Genomic DNA, 23,038 nt, shown 5'->3' on the forward strand with positions numbered 1-23,038 from the left:
TATTATTCAGAGTCTTTAAAACAAAATATGATATTAATAGTAATTACCATAGAGCAATATTTTAAAAGTAACTACTGCTTTAATTTTACCTGATATGTTAATCACGAGAAAAAGACTGCATTTCTGGCATTTTGTATGCTAGACATAAGTGATATTTATACCAAAATACAGTTGCAAATATGAGGTATAATGACTTTATATTTAGTCACAGGGTAGTATTTTAGAAAGAAAGTTAGTTTATATGTATAATTTGATTATTGGTTTTCACATAATTTAGAGAGAACAATCATTATGGATAATGATTACTTTAAAAAGAAAGCCCTCAAAATCATGGAAGAAGTCACTTGAGAAGAAATCCATCCCTCAGTGGGTCGTCATCTTCTACTATAAAGCTTGCTGTACCCGTGTAGTGGGCTTGTCCTGATACTTCCACTATAACAGCTTTAAAATCACCACATTTCGCTTCCTGAAAAAAGATGGAGTATACTATCAAAATATTGCACTCATATTGTATCTGGCTTGAAAATTGTACTCCTGACTTTTATCATGTGAAGGAAAGGCAAGGAAATCCTACGAGCAAGGGAAGGTTTTTAAGGAGAGTGACGTGGTCAGACTTGTGTTTTAGATAACTGTAGCTGTAAAATGGGGATCAAACTGGAAGAGAGAGAGACAAAAGACCCAGAAACATGTTAAGAGATAACCTCAATTCACTGAATGATTCCATAGTCATTACGGGAGTTTTCAGTGAAGATCGAGAAGGAGAATATATACTAACACAGAGACAGTTTGGAGGTAGAACTGATAGGCCTCTTGACCAATGCATGTGGGAACTGAGGACTAGCAATAAGTTAATTATAACCATAGTTTCTAGCTTGGAAATGATGCTAGTGATGGCATTAACCATAATGGGGGGAGAAAGGAAGAGCACATTTGAGAAAGGAAGGAAGGAAGAACTTTTTAACAAGGTGAGTTTGAGACACCTCTGGGACAGTCATTTAGAGATGAGTATAATGAACAGTCGGGATTAAGTGTGTTATATTCCAAAAGACATACAGGGTAGGTAGGCAGGGCAGGGATAAAGGTTTGGGAGTCATCGTCAGTAGATGGTTGAAAACTAAAGCCTAGGAAGTGGATGAAATTGCCCAGCAGCATCAAACTGTAGATGAGATGAGAAGGAAGCTGAGGATGAAGTGATGGGAACATCTAAATGGAAGGACAGGGAAAGGAAGCTGGGACAGGCGAAGAAACTGAAAAGGTACCATCAGGGAGCCTGGATAGGCCCACACAGACAGGGAGAGAGCATGATGCAAGTGAAGACGTTCTGGCAAGCATGATCAATAACTATAAAACAAATAACTGGAAACATTAACTTCAGCATATCTTTTTATGTTCTACTTTTTAAAAGAAGAATAACTGAAGCGAAAGGTAAAATGTCAAATATTGTTGGGGTATAATACTTTATCTTTTTATAAAGTTGCTGTAGTGTGACAGGTCCTTCACCAGGTTATGTAAGGATGTACGTGCACTGCTTGAACCCTGAAGGCTGGGGGGGTAAGCCAAGGGCATGGTGCCCAGCCAAAGAGCAGGTATCCCTGAGAACCCAAATATCCCAGAGAATATCTGGGAACATACCAAGGAAAACAGTCCTATCACACATACACAGTAGGCAAAGAGCCAGAAAATTAGCTTAAAAGCAGCTTAGAGTCAGGAGGCAGGATGGGTCTCCATAGTTGTTCAGCTGCTTCCCAGGAGTGCCTTGTATGGAAGTTCTAATAAATGCATCGACTTGCCAACCTGGACGTGTCTGAGTCATTCTTTGGTCTCTCGGCTCCCTCTCTATTTAGGGGGACATTGCAGTCCCAGATTCTTCTCATAACAGTTCCTATAATATAAAGCCTCATTGACCTTTTGCTCTGACAGCAATATAATGTAATGCTTTGGTCTGTTCAGAGAGACCCACGTTCATGACCTGGATCTGCTACTCACTAACTAACCTCTGGCAAATTACCTAACTTCTCCAATTCTCCATTTTATCATCTATTTAAAAGGATAACAACAGTACAGTACTGACCTTGTAGGATTCTTGTGAGGATTAAATGAGATGGCATGTATCAAGTGTTTAGCTTGAAAACTGATGAACAGTGAAGTATCCAATAAATGTATGTTATTATTTTTATGTTCCATTTCAGATTCTGAAGACAGTGTGTTCCAAATTTTTGCATACAACATAAATGGTTTCACATGTCTAAGATTGGTATATGATGTAGAGATCTTTAAGGAAACTCTAATATTGAGAAACACCAAATCTTAAAAACAGCTGTATTAGGGTAGATTGTTTGCTATGTTAAAGGACTCTTTATGAGTAGAATAATTTACTGAATGTAGATCAATCATTCTGTAGTAGATTTCATTTACTACTGAGATTCATTACTTAGCGGTTAGCACATTTAAAATGTTATTCCATTACAAAAATTTGATGTTCCACAACTTTTCAGGGCTTTCACATCCTATTATATCAAATAAAACACTAATATAAAATAAAACAAAAAACAAACAACAAAAAAAACCCAAACCCTGATTTAGTAGTTCTTAAACCTTTTGGTCTCAGGACCTTTTTATACCTTAAGATTTGAGGACCCCAAAGAGTTTTTCTTTATATAAGTTTTATCTATCAATATTTACTGTATTAGGAATTAGATATATCTGTTCATTACTTCATTTTAAAAATAACAAACCCATATTTTTGTGAAAATAACTATGTTTGCCAAAATAAAAAAAATTTATGAGAAAACTGGCAATGTTTGATATTTTTGCAAACTTCTTTCATGTCTGGCTTAATAGAAGACAGCTAGGTTCTCATATCTAGCTTCTGCATTCAATTGGTTGGGTTATCATACATCACGTAGCCTCTGAAGAACTCCACTGTACACTCTTGAGAGAATGAGAGTGAAAAGCAAGTAATGTCATTATTGTAAACATAGTTTTGACCTTCTGAACCCATGGAAAGGAACTTAGGGGCCCCCTGGGGTCCCAAGACCACACTGGAGAACCAATGTCCTAGTTGAAAAGAAGTTTTTACAGGCCTGCTTTAAAATTCTCTTCTGAAAGCTAACTGAAGAAATTTATCAAACACCCAACTCAGGCCTCTTCAGTCTCATAAGTGACACATTTATAAATAAGAAGCTAAGGGTGTCACTTACCCTCACAGCTTTCCCTGTGAATACTGAGCCAGTGGTACTGCTTTTGAAGGCTCTGGTCTGGTTCAGTTCCAGAAGCCCTTTGTGATACTGTAAGGCAATTCGGGCTGTCACTCCCGAGCCAGTGGGACTTCTGTCAACCTGTTTCAGAATAAATGAAGATAGAATGTTCATAATGTTTTAGTTCCATATTACCTGGCGTTTGTCCCTAAACATTCGGTTTTAATACCTGTTCATCTGCAAAAACACAAATGTTGGTGGTTGGTTCCTTGGTATAAGCATCTTTTCCATCTGTTAATATGGTTCCATATAAAAAGGCAAGGTCTTCACTATCAGGATGATTAATTTTAAACTGCAAATAACAAAAAAAACAACCACATAAAAAATAAATATTTTGATTCAAATTTATCTTTATAAATAATGCAGATGGGTCATTTTTAGACGTAACTTTTTAATCATCATTTTTAAAATACCGTTTTGGGCAACGTATACTAATTGCTAGAAATTATGTCATTGTCTAGATGAAGTAACAACTTTATTGGAAGTTATAATTATTATCATACTTTGAGTCCCTTCTAAGGAAGCTGTCCTGCACGTAGCCTTTGCTAAAAAAAGTAGTCCTATTTTATACACCCCTCCCACCCCAAATACACATAGTCTTTGCAGCACTGACCCCAGGATGGTCAATCCACAGGCTGGTGATGGCTTCTCCAACAGGATGAGCTAAGGCAATCATAGTCTTATTCTCAGAAGCTTAAAGAGGATAATGTGGGAAAATCAGGCTCTGAGTATCTAGAGCTGAAGTTACTACCAATGATAGAGACAAAGGCTGTGAGAGGACATAACATTCTGTAAGAATGCAGAAACTATTAGGTGAGAGAAACAATTGGATGAAAAATAGCTTTATTGTAGCCGATGAAGTCAGTTGTTTCATCAAAAAGCAGTAGATATGCACACAAAGAAGCAGGCACTGGCAGGGTAACTAAGTCACTCAATGGTAGATTCAGGTCCAAATGTGCAAAGCTACTTGTTCTTGGAAGTCTAGTTCTTTAACTTTTCCTGGATTTCTGCAAACATTTGTAGTATGACTGAGATTGCTATAATCTTACTTCCCTTGTATATCCTTATAATTAGTACTTTCTACTTCCAGTTACATGTCATTTAAAGCAATGGAACAGCTTTGGGTTCTTAACATCCAAAGAGTCTATCTGAAACCACGTTAAAGTCTCCTGGAGATTGAATCTTTGTTCTCCATCCTCATAAAGCGATATGCCCCACCTCCATTATAGCACATTCCAACACAATGCTCGCTTCCCCCACTGGAGCTAGCTCCTCGAAGATGGAGTTTGTTCTTTTGGATCTAGCATAGTGTCTAACATCCATACAGCATGTTTTTGGTAAATGTTTGTTAAAAGAGTGAATGAACGAAGATGAATTTATATTAACTTTAACTCTCCATCCCCATGGCCTTTTCCTAAATCTGCTTCAGCAGTGTGAATGGTCAAAAGTTCACAGAGTAATTAATTGTACTGTCTGATACATCAATAATAGAACTTGTCCTCATTTTTCTCAGAATCCTTCCTGCCTCAAAGTCCACCCTTGCCACCTTGTTGAGTTCAAACTCAAATGAGAAGGACAAAATTACACCTTTTATTAAGATATCCATGACTTTTTCTCTTCAATTCATTAAAAATTAGGAGAAATTATTTTGTGCCAAATTGTTAACTCAAACTATTAGCTGTCCTGCTTAATGGAACAGAAAATTAATGTACATTCAGAGCTTCAAAAGTTACTATCATAATATAATTACACATACTGGTACTAGCAGTACCAGAAAAATAATTTATAATACTGATACAGTATATATTCTCATTTTGCTATTTAAGTTATAAATTATTTTAAAATAAAGCTTCAGAACATAATAATTATTAGTACATTAGACACTATCTTACACAAGTTACTTTTTACTACCAATAAATTCTCACATACTAAACATTCAAATACTGTACATGTGCTTTATAGGTCCCAATTTCAAGGTAAAATGTGCTTCACTTGTGCTAGAAGTGAAAGAATATTCTAGAATTATTTATTATCTAAACTGATTTTATCAAAATAGCTTTCCCAAGTAAAAACTAGAGTTATTTAAGTAGTTATTTGAGTAACTTCTTAGCAATATAGGAAAAAATAATAGGAATTAATGTTCTCTATGAAATAAGAAAAAGGTTTAAATCCATTTTGTATGCTATATTTTACATTTATTATTTTCAAGTTTTACAAATGACCACACACATGCATTTAAAATTTGTACAATTCTATAAATACATTTCTACACATTTAAGGAACTATAAACTATATTAGTATGTATGTATTATTAAATTTAGTAATTGCTGGGTGTGATGGCTCACACCTGTAATCCCAGCACTTTGGGAGGCCGAGTTGGGAGGATCACTTGACGCCAGGAGTTTGAGGCCAGCTTGGGCAACATAGTGAGATCCTGTCTCTATATAAACACACACACGCACACACTCACACTCACACACAGATTTAGCTGGGTGTGATGGGGCATGCCTGTGGTCCCAGCTACTCTGGAGGCTGAGGCAGAAGCATCATTTTGAGCCTGGGAATTTGAGGTTACAGTAAGCTCTGATCACACCACTGCACTACAGCCTGGGTGACAGAGCAAGACCCTGTCTCAAAAAAATAATATTATCATTTACTGAACATTTACTATTGGCCAGACACTACTCTAAGTCCTTTACATTTATTGACTTATTTCATTCTCACAACCCTACAAAGCAGGTATTTTTTAATTTCCATTTTGCAGACAGGAAAACTGAGGCATATGGAGGTTATGTAACTTGTCCAAAGTTATATACGTTACAAAGCTAGAATTCATAGAGTAAAGCTAGAATATACGTAAAGCTAGAATTCATAGAGAGTTTTGCTCTAGAGCAGCGGTGTCCAATCTTTTGGTTTTCCTGGGCCACACTGGAAGAGAAGAAATGTCTTGGGCCACACATAAGATACACTAACACTAATGAGAGCTGACGAGCCACAAAAAATTGCAAAAACTCATAATGTTTTAAGAAGGTTTACGAAATTTGTTTTGGGCCACACTCAAAGCCATTCTGGGTTGCATGTGGCTCGCAGGCCATGGGTTGGACAAGCTTGCTTTGGAGGCTAAGATTTTAATAAGTACCCTATTCTTAGTACTACTAATAATTTAAACATCATTTAATTTTCTTTATAGACCTAATAATGTATATTTCCTCCATGCCACAGAGAAGGGCATTGGTTATGAAAGCAGAGTAATACTGACCTGAGCTTTCACTGCCTCTGTCACTGTACTCGCTGCATCCACAAGGTCCCTGGTCTTTGCAGAACAAATGTCTAGTCCTAACTTTTCAGCACTAACAAATGCATAAAATGCACCGCCATATGCAATGTCCACCACCACCTTTCCATGTCCGGGAACATCCACCATGAGATCTAAAAAAAAGATGTGTTTGGAAATAAGATGTGTTTGTTAATAAGTATTTTAGCAACAAAATTCAAAGGATTTTTAATATGTTTATTTTTCAAGAGGGATTTTTTTTCCTATCATAAAAATAATGAAGTAAAAATCAATTTTTTAAAATTAGTAAGCATCAAGTGAATAATAGCTAGACGCATCATTCTATTTTCTATTTTAACTTGATGATTGCAGAAGTTACAAACTGAATGCCATGCTTTCCCTAACTCATACAGACATATTCATTAACTTCTCTGAGGATCTTTTCTAGGAAACACCACTGAGACCGAGAGAGGGAAACCCAAGGGCATCCCTGTGAACACTAAGAAGGAAAATGTCTATTCCCCACTTGTACTATGAGAGATGGTTTAAAATAGTAAGGATCTTGGATCCTATTTACAAATCGGTTTTCTTCAGTTGTAATGTCAAAACAAAAATTTTAAAAGATCTACATAAATTATATATACTTATCTACATATTTTCATCTCATTAAGGTATCCTGCAGGCAAACACACAGAAAAAATGACATTGTAGAACCATTGACCGCTACAGCATCATCTTGCACCAGGGTTTTTATTTGAGCATTTTAAGTCTCAACATCCCCAAAGTTTCACCTGAAGGTCAGTAGTTTGAAATCTTGAATCTGTATTTCCAAAGAAAGGGGGCTGGGTGATGCTTATTTCCCCTCTTCTCAAATTTTCCTCTTTTCCTCTTCCCTAATTTAAGCTGGCTTGTTGATCACTGTCTTTCAGGGAAGGCTGTGGCAGGGGAGAAAGTTTGTCTTTCATGTTTTTATTTTACGGAAGCCTAAGCTCTAAGGGAAAGACATCTGTTGGCAAAGGAGTGTCCTGAAGGTAGAAATATTTCTCCTAGAGATACATTTTTTCTGCCTTGAGAAGAGTGGAGGCTGAAGGTCCTTAGTGCACAGAGGACTTGTGTTAACTTCCGCAGGGTAACACAGGAGCAGGACGTGAAGAAACAGAGGACTGGGAGGTGGTGCAGAGGGCATGGATCAGGTGGGGTGGGACAGCCAATGCTACTGCTCCACTTCGCTGATTAACTGTGTAAGCTGAGGACTGAAGTGCCATCCTCTCCAAGGCCACAGCACTTTTAAGAAACCTTGGCTCACACATATCAGGAAAGGGGACAACACATGGAGTGATGAGGCTAAGTGAACCAAAAGGGGACAGAGTAGGGTTTCAATTTCAGAAATTAAGTTTTGGGAAAGAAAATATGTCTTGTGTTCCTGAGTTTTCATGCTAAGTCACACAAAGATACCAGCATGCTATCAGTCCACAGAAGGCTATCAGTATGCTGTCAGTCCACACTAGTCCACAGAAGCCCTTTTAACCCATGATGTGTTAAAACAGAGCAAGTTTATCATCGAAAGAGTAAAACATGCTGTGGATTGTAACAACAAAACTGAATCAAAAATGTCTTTATCTTGATGCTGGTGCAACAAGAAAAGCAAGTTTAATGAAAAGAGAATGGGGAAGTAGATAGAAATGAGAGACTGCTGGAAGGTGGAGAGCTAAGGTGAGGGTGCAGATCAGCATTTACCAGGAGACCCAGGTGACGGTCCCGGGGCTCAGTCTGCCTGCCCTCTTCTCTTGATTGTAACACCTGAATGGGGCATTGGCCCCCAATCAGGGGGCCAGGATGGAGTTGGGAAGCTGGTTCAGGAGAAGTCATCCCTGAGCCTACAATCATTTCCCTGGCCCACCCTTTCTAGAATCTTGGGTCTGGTTTTCTCAGGGGGGGCAGTTGGGTAGGGTGCTACACCTCACTGAGTTTTGGTTTCCTTTTCTTTAAAACGGACCAAATTTCCTTTAAAGTTACCCTTGTCCATCAATTATCTGTGATTACTTCATTTTTTAATCACTAAATTACTAAAATTAAAAATTAAGATATTTATTTCACCCCTGAGTACTTCCTATGTGGCAGGTCTTTACATACACTAACCCCTTAATTCATTACATTAGCGCCTTAATTACTATAGCCCTGAGAGGTAGGTACTGTTTTACTTACTATCCTCACATTACTCCCTGACTTACCCACCAAATAAGTGGCAGAGCTTGGGGTCAAACCCAGGACCAGGTGACTCCAAAGCCCAAACTCTTTGTACTAAAATACACCTCTATCCAGAATGCAATCCAAAGTCTAAGGGTTTTTCTTTTCTTCTATACAAGCATATCACTGAAATTTCAATTTGATTTACTTTGCTTAAGATTTGGTGAGCACCTACTATGTGCCGATTACTGTAGAAGATATAAGAAGTACAAGGAAGAATAAAACATAGGCTTTTCCCTTCTTGGAGTTTAGTTGGACAAGACAGATTTTAAAATACGCTGTATCTGTGAATGAGGTGTGATACACTAAGCAGTATTCCAGAAATTGAAACATATCTCCTTAAACTACAAAAAATTTTAAGGATGAGAGCCAAGCAGTATGATAGGCCAGGGTTCCAACCCTAGTTCTGCCATTTAGTGTGTCTTTGGTGTCTTGTGCAAACTGTAACTGCTATTTCTCCTAAAAGAGTTGTTTTGAAAATTCCATGTGTGGGGAGTTCCTGGCACAGATTAGGGACTCGAAGGCCAAAACTTTAATTTCCAATGGGAATAGGTTTCTCAAGAGGACCACATGTTTACATTTGTCAATCAGCATATTCTTCTCCAAATTTCATTTATTTAGTTACTCATTCAACAAATATTCATTGACTAACTACTCTTCCAGGGACCTAGAATACTGTGAACAAAAAAGAGTTTGCATTTTAGCCCGGTGGGGTGGAGAAGAACTCAGCAACCCTCCGAGGTGGGTACTATTGTCATCCCCATTTTACAGACTGTGATACTGAGGTATGAACTCTAGCACAAGGTCACTGAGATGGGGAGAAGTGGGGCAGTGACCTTGAACTCTATGTCTGCCTTGTATGCATTTTTCAAAGTAGAGAATATAGCATTTCATTTTCTTAACTCAGTTACCATTAATGCCCATTAATTATTGTACTGTCACACACTGATGCTTTCAGGAACTACTGAGAGGAACTACTGAGGTCAAGTGGTTGACTGATCCTGCCCTAACTGACCCAGAAATGTGATGTAGTTCGTGTTCTTGCTGCCGGCTGCCATTTCCCACAGAAGTCTAGAGTGTTTCTAATCTACTGCTGTAGTTGCCTGCGGGGAATTCTGGTAACCACGCTAGTTAAACTGTTGAGGTTTTAAAAATGGAATCTTTTTTTTTTTTTTTTTTTTTTTTTTTTTTTTTGAGACGGAGTCTCGCTCTGTAGCCCAGGCTGGAGTGCAGTGGCCGGATCTCAGCTCACTGCAAGCTCCGCCTCCCGGGTTCACGCCATTCTCCGCCCTCAGCCTCCCGAGTAGCTGGGACTACAGGCGCCCGCCATCTCGCCCGGCTATTTTTTTTTTTTTTTGTATTTCTTAGTAGAGACGGGGTTTCACTGTGTTCGCCAGGATGGTCTCGATCTCCTGACCTCGTGATCCGCCCATCTCGGCCTCCCAAAGTGCTGGGATTACAGGCTTGAGCCACCGCGCCCGGCCCTAAAAATGGAATCTTAAACATAAATTCTGTCTCCCTCAAGTGGCCTCCCAATCTGGAAGTGACACCATTCTCTGGGAAAATGGCATCAATTTCTCCAGAGGCATTCTTCGTTAACTTGTGGGTTTCAGCTGCCTGAGGTTGCTCTAAAAGTGCCTGTTTTATTACTTATTCATAATCAGGCTAATCTGAAACCTAGTTCTTCAGGGGGAATCAAGGTCCAACTTTCTAACAGATGATTTGCATGGCTTGAAGATTTTTAAGAGAAGGATAACTCTATTCCTGGTAAACTGGCTCCTGGCTCACTTCCAGTCACAACGACTAAAACATTCTTACTGATAGACTGCGGCCCCCAGGAGGTAGTATTCAGATGAGAAACCAGATGCCAGCTTGCCAGGTCATCCCCATGAGGGATCTCCCTCGTGTAAGGGTTATGGTTATACAGAGGCCCTGCTTTACATAAGCTGTACAAGGATCTGTACTAGGGAATCCAGCAAAACCTTTTAATGGCACAATAGGCCTAGGGAACTTTAGCAATCATATATACCTTGCACTCTATCTCCAGGAATACAGTATCTTGCACACTCTCATTTAATCCTAACAAAATACGAGGTAAGAAACAGGCACAGAGAGATTAAGTAATTTGCCTCAGGTTGCACAGCTTTAGGGGGTTATCAGGATTTGACACCAGGCAATGTGTGTTCCTGTTCTTAAAGAAAAGCAACATTCGTATCTTAATGATTTATAAACTGCTTTGTTCATTCCTTCTCATTTAATTCTTCCTCAAAGAAGTGGGGGAGGTGAGGAAAGGAGACCAGGTTTAGTAACTTACTGTGATTCTGTGTCTACCAAGCATATTCTGAGCCAGGCTGGAACCCTGGTACATTGGCTGTTCTTCGCTCTTTCCTTGACCCTGACGTACTTTGCTTTACCCACCGGTGAAATCTCTAGGAACGCCTCACCAGTGCAGAAGGAGGCATTGAGTCAGGGTAACACGGAATTCCTCACTCCTCAAGGGTCTCTCAAAACCTCAGGCGGACGGGAGTCAGGGAAAACAGAAATTGCACGCACCAAGCAAATACGCAAGACTGCTGACACACGTTCGCAGTGATTTACCTTTTTATTAATTGCAAGGGCACGCGGGATGGGTTAGTTGCGAGAGTTCCAGCCTAGAGACACCGTTAATGTTGTTAGTTGCGTCCCGGTTGCAGCTCCGCCCTGGGCTGGAAAGGTCCCGCCCGTTACCTGTTGCCAGCACGAAGGCCGGGACGCTGTGGAAGCGCACCGGGCCGTGGCTGCGGCCGTCCTCACACGCCACGAAGGCAGTCACCAGCCCACACGGGCAGTGGATGTTGACGCGGGCCTCGCGGGTGCCCGCAGCGGGCGCCGGCACAAGCCCGAAGTCCAAGGCGAAGCGGCCCAGTGCCAGCACTGCGTGGCCGCACATGGAGCTGTAGCCCTCGTTGTGCAGGAACAGGACGCCCAAGTGCGCGTCCTGCAGCTCGCTCGGCACTAGGACAGCCCCGTACATGTCCCGGTGCCCTCGGGGCTCGAACATGAGCCGTCGCCGCACGTGGTCAAGGTGCTGGCGCATGTAGCGCCGCTTGGCCAGCAGGGTGGGCCCGGACACCTCCGGACACCCAGCCAGCACGATGCGCAGGGGCTCGCCGCCCGTGTGCATGTCCACCACCGACAGCACCGGCGTCCCCGGATCATGCGGGGGCAGCCGGGACACCGCCAGCGCGCTCTCCATGGTCTGCGTCCGGGGACACAGGAACCGTCCTGCAGCGATGGCTTCAAGCCCGACCCCTACCCACTGACTCCTGGCGAGGAGGGCGGGACGCGAAGCAGCGACCCCTCGTGGGGCGGGACATCGGAGCCTAAACCCGGAAGTGGGGGAGGAACTTCGGAGCGGTTGCCTAGGTTACTGGGAGGCGGAGCCGCCGAGCTCGCTGTGGCCCGGATGTTCGGTGCAGCTGCCAGATCCGCTGGTCTAGAGCTTCTGGAAAAAAACCTTCAGGCGGCCCATGGGTGAGTGGTCGCCAAGATCCCGGGAAGTCCTGGTTGTTTCTGGTAGTCCTGGTTGCTTTCCTACACGGCTGGCCTCGGGCTCGGCTCCTGTAGGCGGCCTTCAGCTGGCGGCGCAGGCTCGCCCCTTGACCCCGCCCGCCCTCGGGCCGGGCCCCGCACTCTTGCCGGGTTGGGGTGGTCTCTGTCCCCGACGGGCTGCCAGGGGAGGCGCGCTGTCTGCGGCGGAAAGGCCAGGTCTTTGTTGTTTGGTCCGAAATGTCCCTTCAGTCCGTTAGTTTAATGTGAAGGGAACACTTACATGAGGGTTGACTTCAGAATTGAAAACGCGGGTGATAGTGCAGAAAAAACTAAAGCAGAAGCAAGTTGCTGCATAATTTGGCTCCTGCTTCAACCTCAAACGTAGATTTGTAGGGCCCGTCACAAAGGGGCAAGACCGCTGCAAAAAAATAGAATCTTAAAACTTTAACCATCGTTCACTAAAGGAAATGGAAGGGGAAATTACACAGTCACTTGGAGCCTGGGTTTTGTGTAGTAGGTGATAGGCTGTTTATTTCAGTTCAGTTTATCATACTGGTTTTCAGGCTTTGGATTTTGAGAAACTTTAGATTATTGATATTCACATGTATTTATTAAGCATCTACTAGATGTAAAACCCATACAGAAGTTTCCAATTCCTTAACTTCTGCATTCTTGAAAAACCTGAAACATAATTCATTTTCATGTATTAATTTAGAACATTGTGATTACAATGGATTACAAAAAAAAAAGCGCCCATTAAAGAGGCCAATGGGTTTAAAAAGCTAAGTCCGAAATTTGTTAAAAGCGAAAATATTAAACTTGAGTAATTTTAATCAATGCTGCTTCTCTTTTTCTCTCAGCAGCATAAGGAGAAGGAAATAAAAAGTCTACTTGAACGTGAAAGGAGAGAGGGCACTGTAGACCAGGCAGTCTGGATTGTGAATCCGTGAATAATTTGGAAATGATTGTTCAAGAATAGTCAAAGATGCATACTTTTTCAAATTAATTCACATGTAGACCACAGTTTGTTTGTTTTGAGAAGGAGTCTCCTTCTGTAGCCCAGGCTGGAGTGCAGTGGAGCGATCTCGGCTCACTGCAATCCCCACCTCCTAGGTTCAAGTGATTCTCCTGCCTCAGCCTCCCGAGTAGCTGGGACTACAGGCGCGGCAGCACGCCTGGCTAATTTTTGTATTTTTAGTAGAGACGGGGTTTCACCGTTTTGGCCAGGCTGGTCTCGAACTCCTGACCTCGTGATCTGCCCACCTCGGCCTCCCAAAGTGCTGGGATTACAGGCGTGAGCCACCTCACCCAGCCTGTTTGTTTGTTTTAATCCACATTAGATTGTAGGGTTTTGGCAGGAATTCTGTTTCTCCTTGGACTTTTAGTGGCCCCTAACCAGTGGAATCAAGCTCAGTATATGTTTATTGGATGAATCAATGAATGAATGAAGGGAATCAGATGTCACTGATGAAGAAAACTCCTTCCATAATTTCTTCTTGTGAATAAGGTCAAAGACAACGTATTAGGTTCTTAGTTGTTGGGGTTTTTTATGTAAGGAATAGCAGCTTTTCCCCTAAGCCTTTAGATCAGGGGATTAATTTTAAGGCAGTGGTTCCTAAATATTTGCCCAGTGACAACCTTGATGAAATTTTCACTTATCCTCCACAAAAATGATAAAAGGACAAAGTAGGAAGCTTTTTATAAAGGTAATTTACGTACCTCTGTTCTGAAATTATGTTATCTGCTTTTCCCATGTGAAAATATGTTCTGTTATGAACATAGATGACAATTGTATGTCTACATGTGGGTGCTTAATGTCCTGACTGGGCAAAATAGAAGCTGGTGACCCTCTACTGGTGCTCTAATTTAAAAATATATGTATATTTGAACTTTATAGTCAGTGAAACTCAAAAGTATCCTCTGATCGTACTGGGTTGGGCCTTGAGTCCTGGGGATAGATCCTGCTCTGCTGGTTGAGGACCTTAATCATAAGGCACAGTATTAACAGCAAGGTTTCAGGATAACTGTCTGCAGTGTCACAGTGTAAAAGGAGAAATTTAAATTTAAAAATGCTTGAAGACTTTTGTCTAATATGTGTTATTTAAAATTTTGAAACTGTTATCAAGTGCTTCAGCTATTATTGCATTTTTTTTTTATAATCACAAAAGATGTTACTATACTGGCATTTGTTTTTAAAAAGCTGTCGATATCCAACCAGCATGCCTTGGACTTTATTGTGGGAAGACCCTATTATTTAAAAATGGCTCAACTGAAATATATGGAGAATGTGGGGTAAGTCTTATGTTTGTGTCTTATTTCAAGTTGTAAAATCTGTTTGCTTTTGAAATATTTTCACATGTAGAATATTTTTTCTTATTATACTCACTAACTTATAAAAGAATATGGAGGGCCAGGCGCAGTAGCTCATACCTGTAATCCCAGCACTTTGGGAAGCCGAGGCGAGTGGATTACTTGAGGTCAGGAGTTCAAGACCAGCCTGACCAATATGGTGAAACCCCGTCTTTGCTAAAAATAGAAAAAAATTAGCTGGGCATAGTGGTGTGCACCTGTAGTGCCAGCTGCTCGGGAGGCTGAGACAGGAGAATTGCTTGAACCCAGGAAGTGGAGGTTGCAGTGAGCCAAGATCGCACCACTGCATTCCAGCGTGGGCAACAGAGGGAGACTCCATCTCAAAAAAAAAATAAAATAAAGAAATATAAAAGAATATGGAGGCATTAATGTAGTCATTGTTTATGTTGGCATTTTGATGTCTATTATTTTTTAAAATAATAATTTAATAATTTCTAATTTATGATTTAGTACCGTGTCTTGTACAGTAAGTTGAACATCATGAATCCAGAACATTTATCTGCAATTATTCTTATATAATGTTCATAACTAGATTTTTCATTGAATGTTAGTCAACTATTTTAGTAACTTAGTAAAAGGAATCTTTTAAGAGCATTGTACAAATATAGCACATACAATATAGATTTCTTTTTATTTTACTTATGCCTTTTTTAGTTCTAAAAGCTGCACATGTAAACTTAAATATATCAACTGAAATGGGATGTCTTATAGAATGATTTGAGGGGGTGTTAATATTCTAAAATAATATCTGTACACAAAATACTGGTTTTCTGTATTGTAGGTATGCCCAAGAGGACAGAGAACGAATGCACAGAAATATTGTCAGCCTTGCACAGAATCTCCTGAACTTTATGATTGGCTCTATCTTGGATTTATGGCAATGCTTCCTCTGGTTTTACATTGGTTCTTCATTGAATGGTACTCGGGGAAAAAGAGGTTAGCACATTTCTATGACTGTATCTGGCTGGACTAATGTTGGAATAATTATCACTCAGAAGACCTTATTAAGTAATTCTGCCTCTTCTGTTTTAAAAGTGGTAAACATGTTTTTCCTTTATCTTCAGATTATTCTTAACTGTGACAAGAAAACTTAACAATAGGGCATGACTTAGTAATTTTTAGGGGAACTGTCCTTAGTCCGTTTTACTTTCAGTGATCTTGAAGGAATACTTTTTTACTTCTCAACTGTAATCCTTATTGGTTTTCTACATAAAATTGGTTATGATGACAAGCTATTTATTGTTATGGAACACATTCTTTGTAATTTAATTTAATACTAATAATCTAGTATGATTTAGTTAAAAACAATATAGCTGTAACCTAATACTAACATATTAAATCAGCACACATTTACTAAGCACTGCATTTTATGTTTGAAAGATCAGGGAAGGAGATATAAAAATAACTGACATGGCTTATAGTCATAATCTTGTGGAGAAAACAAGTGTGTACATAATTATAAATCAGTCTTAGAAATGTAGTGGAAGAGTTATAAACAAAGTACTCTGGAGTTACAAAGAATGGAGAGATAAATTATGCCTGATGGGATTTGAAAGATTTCAAAAAAGGAACATTTTAGGCAGAGGAAACAGCATGAATAATGGCGTAGAGGTATGAAATATGTGATCTGTGGTAGGTAGGAATGGAAGTAATCTGGGGTAGTCAAGAGTGGGTTGCAGATGAAGAAAAGTAATATAAAAGGGAGTAGGAAAGATAGGTTGGGGCCAGAATGTGAAGGTTCTTGATAAGCATGTGAACTTTAATCTGCTGGGAATGGGAAGACAAATTCTGCGTTAGTACATTTCAGCCATACTGGGTTTCTTTTAGTTCCTCCAACTGCTCAGGATCTTTCCTATTTTAGGTTCTTTCCCTTCCTCCAAACTCTTTCCGCTGTCTGAAATACTCTCTTCTTCATCTGACTGCAACTTGTTACCTAGCTACCTTCTTTTCCTTCTGATTTCAATTTAAAAGTCACTCAGAAAGTTGAGTGCTTAAAACAAAACAACAACAACAACAACAAAACAAAGAGTGCTATTAAAAGAGAAAAATAAGGAAGACAGCTTACTTTCTATGCTTTCCTTCTAGGCCTCTGGGCCTGTGGTGGGACAGGCAGTCTGAAAGACTTCTGAAATGGCTTCAAGGCCTTTTTTTCATTGTCTCCGCTATTAGCACTTGGCTCTCTTTTAGCCATGCTAACCTCTCTAGCAAGTTGTTGTTCTACAGCCTGGTTGAATTCCTCTCCTGAAAATGCTCTTTTCTTCTCTACCACATGGCCAGGCTGCAAATTTTCCAAACTTTCAGACTCTGCTTTCCCTTTAAGTATAAGTCCCAATTTTTAAGTCATTCCTTTGCTCCCACATCTATCTGATCATAGGCTGTTAGAAGCAGCCACAGCACATCTTGAATGCTTTGTTGCTTAACGATTTCTTCCACCAGATACCCTAAGTCATCACTCTTAAGTTCCAACTTCCACAGATGCATAGGACATGGACACAATGCAGCAAAGTTCTTTGCTAGGGCATAATATGGATGACCTTTACTACAGTTCCTGATAACTTCCTTATTTCCATGTGAGACCTCATCAGCCTGGCCTTCACTGTCTATATTTCTGTCAGCATTTTGGTCATAACCACTTAAGGCTGTAAGAGGTTCCAAACTTTCCCTCATCTTCCTGTCTTCTTCTGAGACCTCCAAACTCTTTCAGCCTCTGCCTGGTAGCCAGCTCCAAAGCTGCTTCCATATTTTCAGGTGTCTTTATAGCATTGCCCTACCCTTCAGTTTCAGTTTTCTGTTAGTCCATTTGCGTTGCCGTAAAGGAATACTTGAGACTGGGTAATTTATAAAGAAAAGAGGTTTAATTGGCCCATGGTTCTGCAGGCTGTACATGAAGCATAGTGCTGGCATCTGCTTCTGGTGATGGCTTGAGGAAGCTTATAATCATGGCAGAAGGCAGAGGGGTACCAGTGTGAGAGGAGGCAGGAGGCAAAGGGGAACCACATGGTGAGAGAGGGAGGAGGTACCTCTTTCATTTTTATTTTTTTATGTTTTACTTATTTATTTATTTTTATTTTTCGAGACAAGGTCTTGGTTTGACACCTAGGCTATATTACAGTGGTGTGATCATTGCTTACTGCAACCTTGACTTCCTAGGCTCAAGTGATCTTCCCGACTCAGCCGTCCAAGTAGCTGGGACTACAGGTGTGTACCACCACACCCTGCTAATTTTTTATATTTTGTAGAGACAGGGTCTCTCTATGTTGCCCAGGCTGGTCTCGATCTCCTGGGCGCAAGCAGTCCTCCTGCCTCAGCCTCCCAAAGTGCTGGGATTACAGGTGTGAGCCACCATGGATCTTTTAAACAACCAAATCTCACATGAACTCCTAGAGTGAGAACTCACTCATTACTGTGAGCACAGCTCCAAGTCATTCCTGAAGCTTTCACTCTCGTGACCCAGATATTTCCCACTAGGCCCCACCTCGTTGAGGATTACATTTCAACATGAGATATGGAGGGAATGAGCATCCAAAAAAATCACTCCCTTATTTGAGTGAATCATTTATTGGTGAAGATCTGGTGTATCGAAGTGGCATCATTTGATGTATATTTTAGGAAGAAAATTTCTGTGGAGGGTAGATTAGAGGTGAGATATTTAATAGAAGACTGTTGTCAAAGAAATAGACTGTGGTAGTTGGAATGGAAATGGAAAGGATGGTCCAGATGGAAATAGAATCAGCGGTTTTCTGGGGCATACCTGATAAATCCAGGGTGGTTATTTACATTGGGAAAGCATTTATAATTTTTCAGAATAATTTATAAAAATACTTTTAAAATAGCATCTTTCATCCAGCTTTTAATTTCTGGTATATTAATAGAATGATGAGAGATGGGGTGAGAACAGAGATGTGATAAAGCTGAAACAGAATAATTGCCCAGTCAATTGGCAGGAAGTTCTCAGCCCCAAAGTAGAGAAGAGCTAAAGGCCATAGGTATGTCTTCACCAAATGCATTTGAATTCAGATATCAGCTGTGTTTTGAGGGAGAGACTTGAAGCAGAGACTAGAGGTTGGTTTGAGGGAAGGCGAGGAGTGACTAATGCTCAGACAGGAAAGGAGGTGGGTTTAAAAAGGGAATTGTACAACTATGCTTTGCCTAGGAAATTGGTGACAAGGAACACAAGGGCCATCTCTTAACAATTTCCTGAAACTTTGCACTTACAGTCCGGATAGATTGGGGCTGGAGGTGTCTTAACAAATGTTCCTAAAAACTGGGGATAACCCCTGAGCTGATCTGGAAGGATGCATGGTTTGGCAGATAGGTAAAATGTGTTTTGAGGTGGAGGGTGATGCATGCCCCGATGTGTGGAGGCACAAGTGAACTTAAAGCCTTTTAGCGTGGCCAGGAAATACAGAAGACGATGCTGGCAAGGGGTATTTTTCCAGAAAGACAAAAAGACTCAAAATTAGTTTAATGAGAGGAGTTTTAAAATTGTATTTCATTTTGTAAAGATTATGTGTCTGGCTGCAGAAAGACACATAAAAAAGACATAAAAGAGAACATGACAAGACGACCAGTAAGAACGTTATCAAAGTAATGGCAAGAAATAATGAAGTTGGGATTTTGCCTCTAAAAATATTAATTCTATAAGGAAGCAAAATGTCAAATTACATAATGTGAATGTGTGTTTATTTATGTTTTCAGTGTTTTCATCTTTGTAAAATGGCACAGGAGTTCTGCTTCCAACAATGTGAGTTAATTAGGAGCTCCAAGTGACCCACCTGCATGAAATAACTAAAGTCTGGGATAGATAAACTATGTGAGACATTGCTGGTCCCAGCTGGAGACGGAGAGATCTCCAGGAACTCTTCTCTTTCAAAACACAAACCAACCCCCCCTGAGTTAGGCCAGAGTGACAAGGCAGGCAGTTGGGATGAGAGGGTTGTCTAAGGTCAATTGCTGGTAGCAGCAGTGTTATCTGGATACTGAATCTTGGGCAGCCTCTGCCAAGACTAGACCCTCAAGGGCCTGAAGCCCAAGGTAGTAGTGGCCATAGCTGCTGGCAAAAGTAGCAGAGCCTCTTTGCTGGAAAGCTTCCCCATTCTCAGTTTAACCCTATAAGACTCTTGCTCATTAAGATCTAGTAATGACCTCATAGTCTGTGGTTACTAAATAAAATAGCACTAGGACTTATTGGTAGATGCAACAAACAATATATTTATGCTCTCAAAGGACACAGATAATGGACTTTCACCTATGGGATATGTAACTGCTACCTATAAAGAAAGTAAGGGTGTAGTCATAAGCTGTCCATAATAATAAGATTATTTGGAATAAACAGATGTATTGGGGGAAGAAAAGGGAACTTTTAGAAATGAAAATTTATACTTGCCAAAATAAAAAAAAAAGGTAGTCAGCAGATTAAACAGTTGAAGATAGAATTAGTGAACTAGAAAAGAATGCATATAAATAATGGCATACAGCACTGAGAAAGACGGAGATGGAAAATCAGGTGCAAGAAGGTGAGATCCATGTTGGGTGGATGTGGGAGTCATGCAGGCTTAAAGTCTTACACTTCACAGGAGCCAGTCTCTCTCATAACAATTCCATGAACTTCTGGGGTCCTGCAAGTGACATGCCAATTACAAGAGTCACTGAATTCAAAAAAGCCAAACCATGGTATCCCCATCAGGCATTTATAGTTCATTTATGGTTCTCCCCAGTCCAGATGTAATCTACCAGTCAGGATCATTTGTATCATAAGCGGTGTTGCCTAGCAATATAGTTGACATTCTATCCTTACTAGGTTTCCAGAGGAAAAGAGCTAGAGAATTAACTGAAGGCCAGATTCTCATAAATGTTTTGTTAAGTTTTTGCCCATAGTATCTAATTAGGGTCTCTGGAAAAATAGAGACTATGAAGGAGAGCTGGTATTTTTTTTTTTTTTCTGGCTGACATCCTGTGGAAAAACCTCCAGCTCTTCTGAATCCTCTTCTCTCCTGCTGCCTTCCCAGAGAGGCTAGAAATTCAGATTTCCACTGTCCTAACCTCTTTTTCTTTTCTTTTTTTCTTTTTTTTTTTTTTTGTGACAGAGTCTCGCTCTGTCACCCAACCTGGAGCGCAGTGGCATGATCTCAGCTCACTGCAAGCTCTGCCTCCTGTGTTTATGCCATTCTCCTGCCTCAACCTCTCCAGTAGCTGGGACTACAGGCGCCCACCACCACACCTGGCTAATTTTTTGTATTTTTAGTAGAGACAGGGTTTCACCATGTTAGCCAGGATGGTCTCTATCTCCTGACCTCGTGATCCACCCGCCTCAGCCTCCCAAAGTGCTGGGATTATAGGCGTGAGCAAGTGCGCCCAGCCAAGGAGAGCTAGTATTTTAAGAGATACCGGCATGGCACATGTATAGATAGGTAACAAACCTGCATGTTGCGCACGTGTACCCTAGAACTTGAAGTATTATAACAAAAAAAAAAGTATTATAACAAAAAAAAAGAGATGCTGGCTTCAGGTTTTACAAAAATAATAAGTAACAGATTCACAGATCCCAGAAGCAAAACACATCCCAAGCAGAATAAATAGAAATTTACACTTACATGCATCATAATTAAACTGCATAATATTGAAAACAGAAGCCATGTGGAAGAGAACCAAGGCATACCTTTTAACAGCCTTGGTTGTGCTTCCAGCCAACAGCCAGCACTTAACTGCAGCCATGTGAGTTAGTCCTTTTAAATGCCGCAGCATGGTCAAGCCTCTAGACGAGTGCTTTCCAAGCTGACATCATGTGGAGCAGAAAGAACTGCAACAGTTGAGCCCAGTGACATGACAAAATAGTGAGAAATGATCAGTGGTTCTTGTTTCAAGCCACCAAGTTTTGAGGTAGTTTGCTATGCAATGGAATAATGGAAATTATTCCACATAATGGAAAATGTTCAAGTAGAAAACTCAAAGTCACCTATAGGCTAGATATTAGAAATAACAAAACCATTTAATAAAAAGGTTGAGTATAAAATAAATATATGAAACTATTTCCTATATTCCACGTACAGTAAAGTATTGTGACATAGCTCAGACCAAGATAGCTAAGCTACATGGGATTTATCTGAGCACTTGACAAGCCAATTTTCAAATTTATATGGAAGAGCAAAGGGCCAGGAATAGCCAAGACCACCAAAAAAGTAGAAAAAATGTATGTAACATCAAGGATTATGATACTATTCTTCTGGCTCAGGAATAGATAAATGGACTCAAGAAACAGAATAGAGAGCCAAAACACAGTTATATATGAAACTTTATATGACAGAAGTGCCATGGCAAATTAGTTGGGAGGGTAGGGTTGGGAAGAAGTACCTGTTCAGTAAAATGCTGCTGCTGGGACAATTGACAATTCAAATGGGAAAAAGTAAAGTTAGATTCTACCTTACCTTAGACACAGAAATCTCTTCTAGGTGAATTAAAGATAAGTGTAAAATGCAAAACCTTAAAATTTTTAGAAGAAAATAGTGTGTGTGTGAGATACACACACATTATCTCAGGGTGTGGAAGGACTTTTTAAAACATTTAAACTGGTAAGTAGAAAAAAAATAATAAAGCCCAGTCTATTAAAATTTAGAACATGTTTATAAAAAGACTTCACAAAGAAAGTGAAAATTGAGCCCACAGACTAAGAGGAACACATTTGCAACACATTTAATTAACTGCAGAATGGAGAAACAAATCACAGTATTGTCACACAGTGGAATCCTAATACAGTAGCAAAAATGACTGAACCTCAGCTGTAAGCAATAGCATGGATGAAAGTTGGAAATGTAATTTTGAGTGGGAAAAAATGTCAGAAGACTTCCATTAGTGTGATACCATTTTATAGCATTCAAAAATAAGCAAAACTAACCAGAATAGTTGTGAAGCATAAATACAATTGGGATAAAAACTTTCTAGAAAGAAGTGATAAAAGCAGTTTGGTACATGGTTTCCTCTAAGGGAGAGACAGAGGAATGGATGGGGAGGAGCAAAGAAGTAGTCATAAATTGTTGACAGTGTTCTAGTTATTGGGTAGGAGATGAGCTTATATTATAATTACTATACTTTATAGCAAACATATGTTACCTACCATCTTTTATGTGCATATTAAGATTAAATAATATACAGATAACTAAGAAATTTTTAGCAACAGTTTGGCAAGATACTAAAGATACAAGGTAGATCTAATTTCTACTTTTCTGTTACACGTTTAGATAATACTGCTACAGTGTTATTTAGCCCTTTTGAGAATAAAAGGTTATACTCTTGAGTAGTTTTTGTTTGACTTTTCTTATATATTTAGAAATCTGTATCTTGACACGTGTACATGTTTTATTTA

At 40.1% G+C, this 23,038-nt stretch overlaps 2 protein-coding genes across 10 annotated transcripts in view; one reads left to right on the forward strand and one right to left on the reverse strand.

Annotated features, from left to right (window-relative positions):
• L3HYPDH (trans-L-3-hydroxyproline dehydratase) lies at positions 1 to 12,225 on the reverse strand. 5 transcript variants are annotated; one of them, XR_003120444.1, is made up of 5 exons: positions 11,506 to 12,225; positions 6,517 to 6,686; positions 3,427 to 3,549; positions 2,072 to 3,338; positions 1 to 466 (listed from the first exon to the last, which is right to left on the reverse strand). XR_003120444.1 is itself a non-coding variant. In XM_025391487.1 (5 exons), the coding sequence occupies exons 2-5, from the start codon at positions 6,679 to 6,681 to the stop codon at positions 341 to 343; spliced, it is 552 nt and encodes a 183-aa protein (XP_025247272.1). In that variant the 5' UTR covers positions 6,682 to 6,686; positions 11,377 to 12,084; the 3' UTR covers positions 1 to 340. The 5 variants fall into 5 exon arrangements, 3 of the variants coding, with proteins under 3 accessions (XP_025247272.1, XP_025247273.1, XP_025247270.1); XM_025391487.1 differs by having other exon boundaries at positions 3,201 to 3,338; positions 11,377 to 12,084; XM_025391488.1 differs by lacking the exon at positions 11,506 to 12,225 and adding an exon at positions 11,183 to 11,266 and having other exon boundaries at positions 3,201 to 3,338.
• Positions 12,141 to 23,038, forward strand: part of JKAMP (JNK1/MAPK8 associated membrane protein) — a 22,532-nt gene continuing 11,634 nt past the window's right edge. For 2 of the 5 annotated variants that reach the window (XM_025391490.1, XM_025391493.1), the window contains exons 1-3: positions 12,141 to 12,291; positions 14,510 to 14,601; positions 15,461 to 15,615. In XM_025391490.1, the coding sequence (XP_025247275.1) occupies positions 12,288 to 12,291; positions 14,510 to 14,601; positions 15,461 to 15,615 (251 nt within the window). In that variant the 5' untranslated portion in view covers positions 12,141 to 12,287. Of the gene's footprint in view, positions 12,292 to 12,694; positions 12,823 to 14,477; positions 14,602 to 15,460; positions 15,616 to 23,038 lie in introns of all 5 variants that reach the window. The other 3 variants (XM_025391489.1, XM_025391492.1, XM_025391491.1) reach the window with 3 other exon arrangements.

The sequence above is a fragment of the Theropithecus gelada genome, chromosome 7b (genome assembly GCF_003255815.1).
Source record: "Theropithecus gelada isolate Dixy chromosome 7b, Tgel_1.0, whole genome shotgun sequence".
NCBI lineage: Eukaryota > Metazoa > Chordata > Mammalia > Primates > Cercopithecidae > Theropithecus > Theropithecus gelada.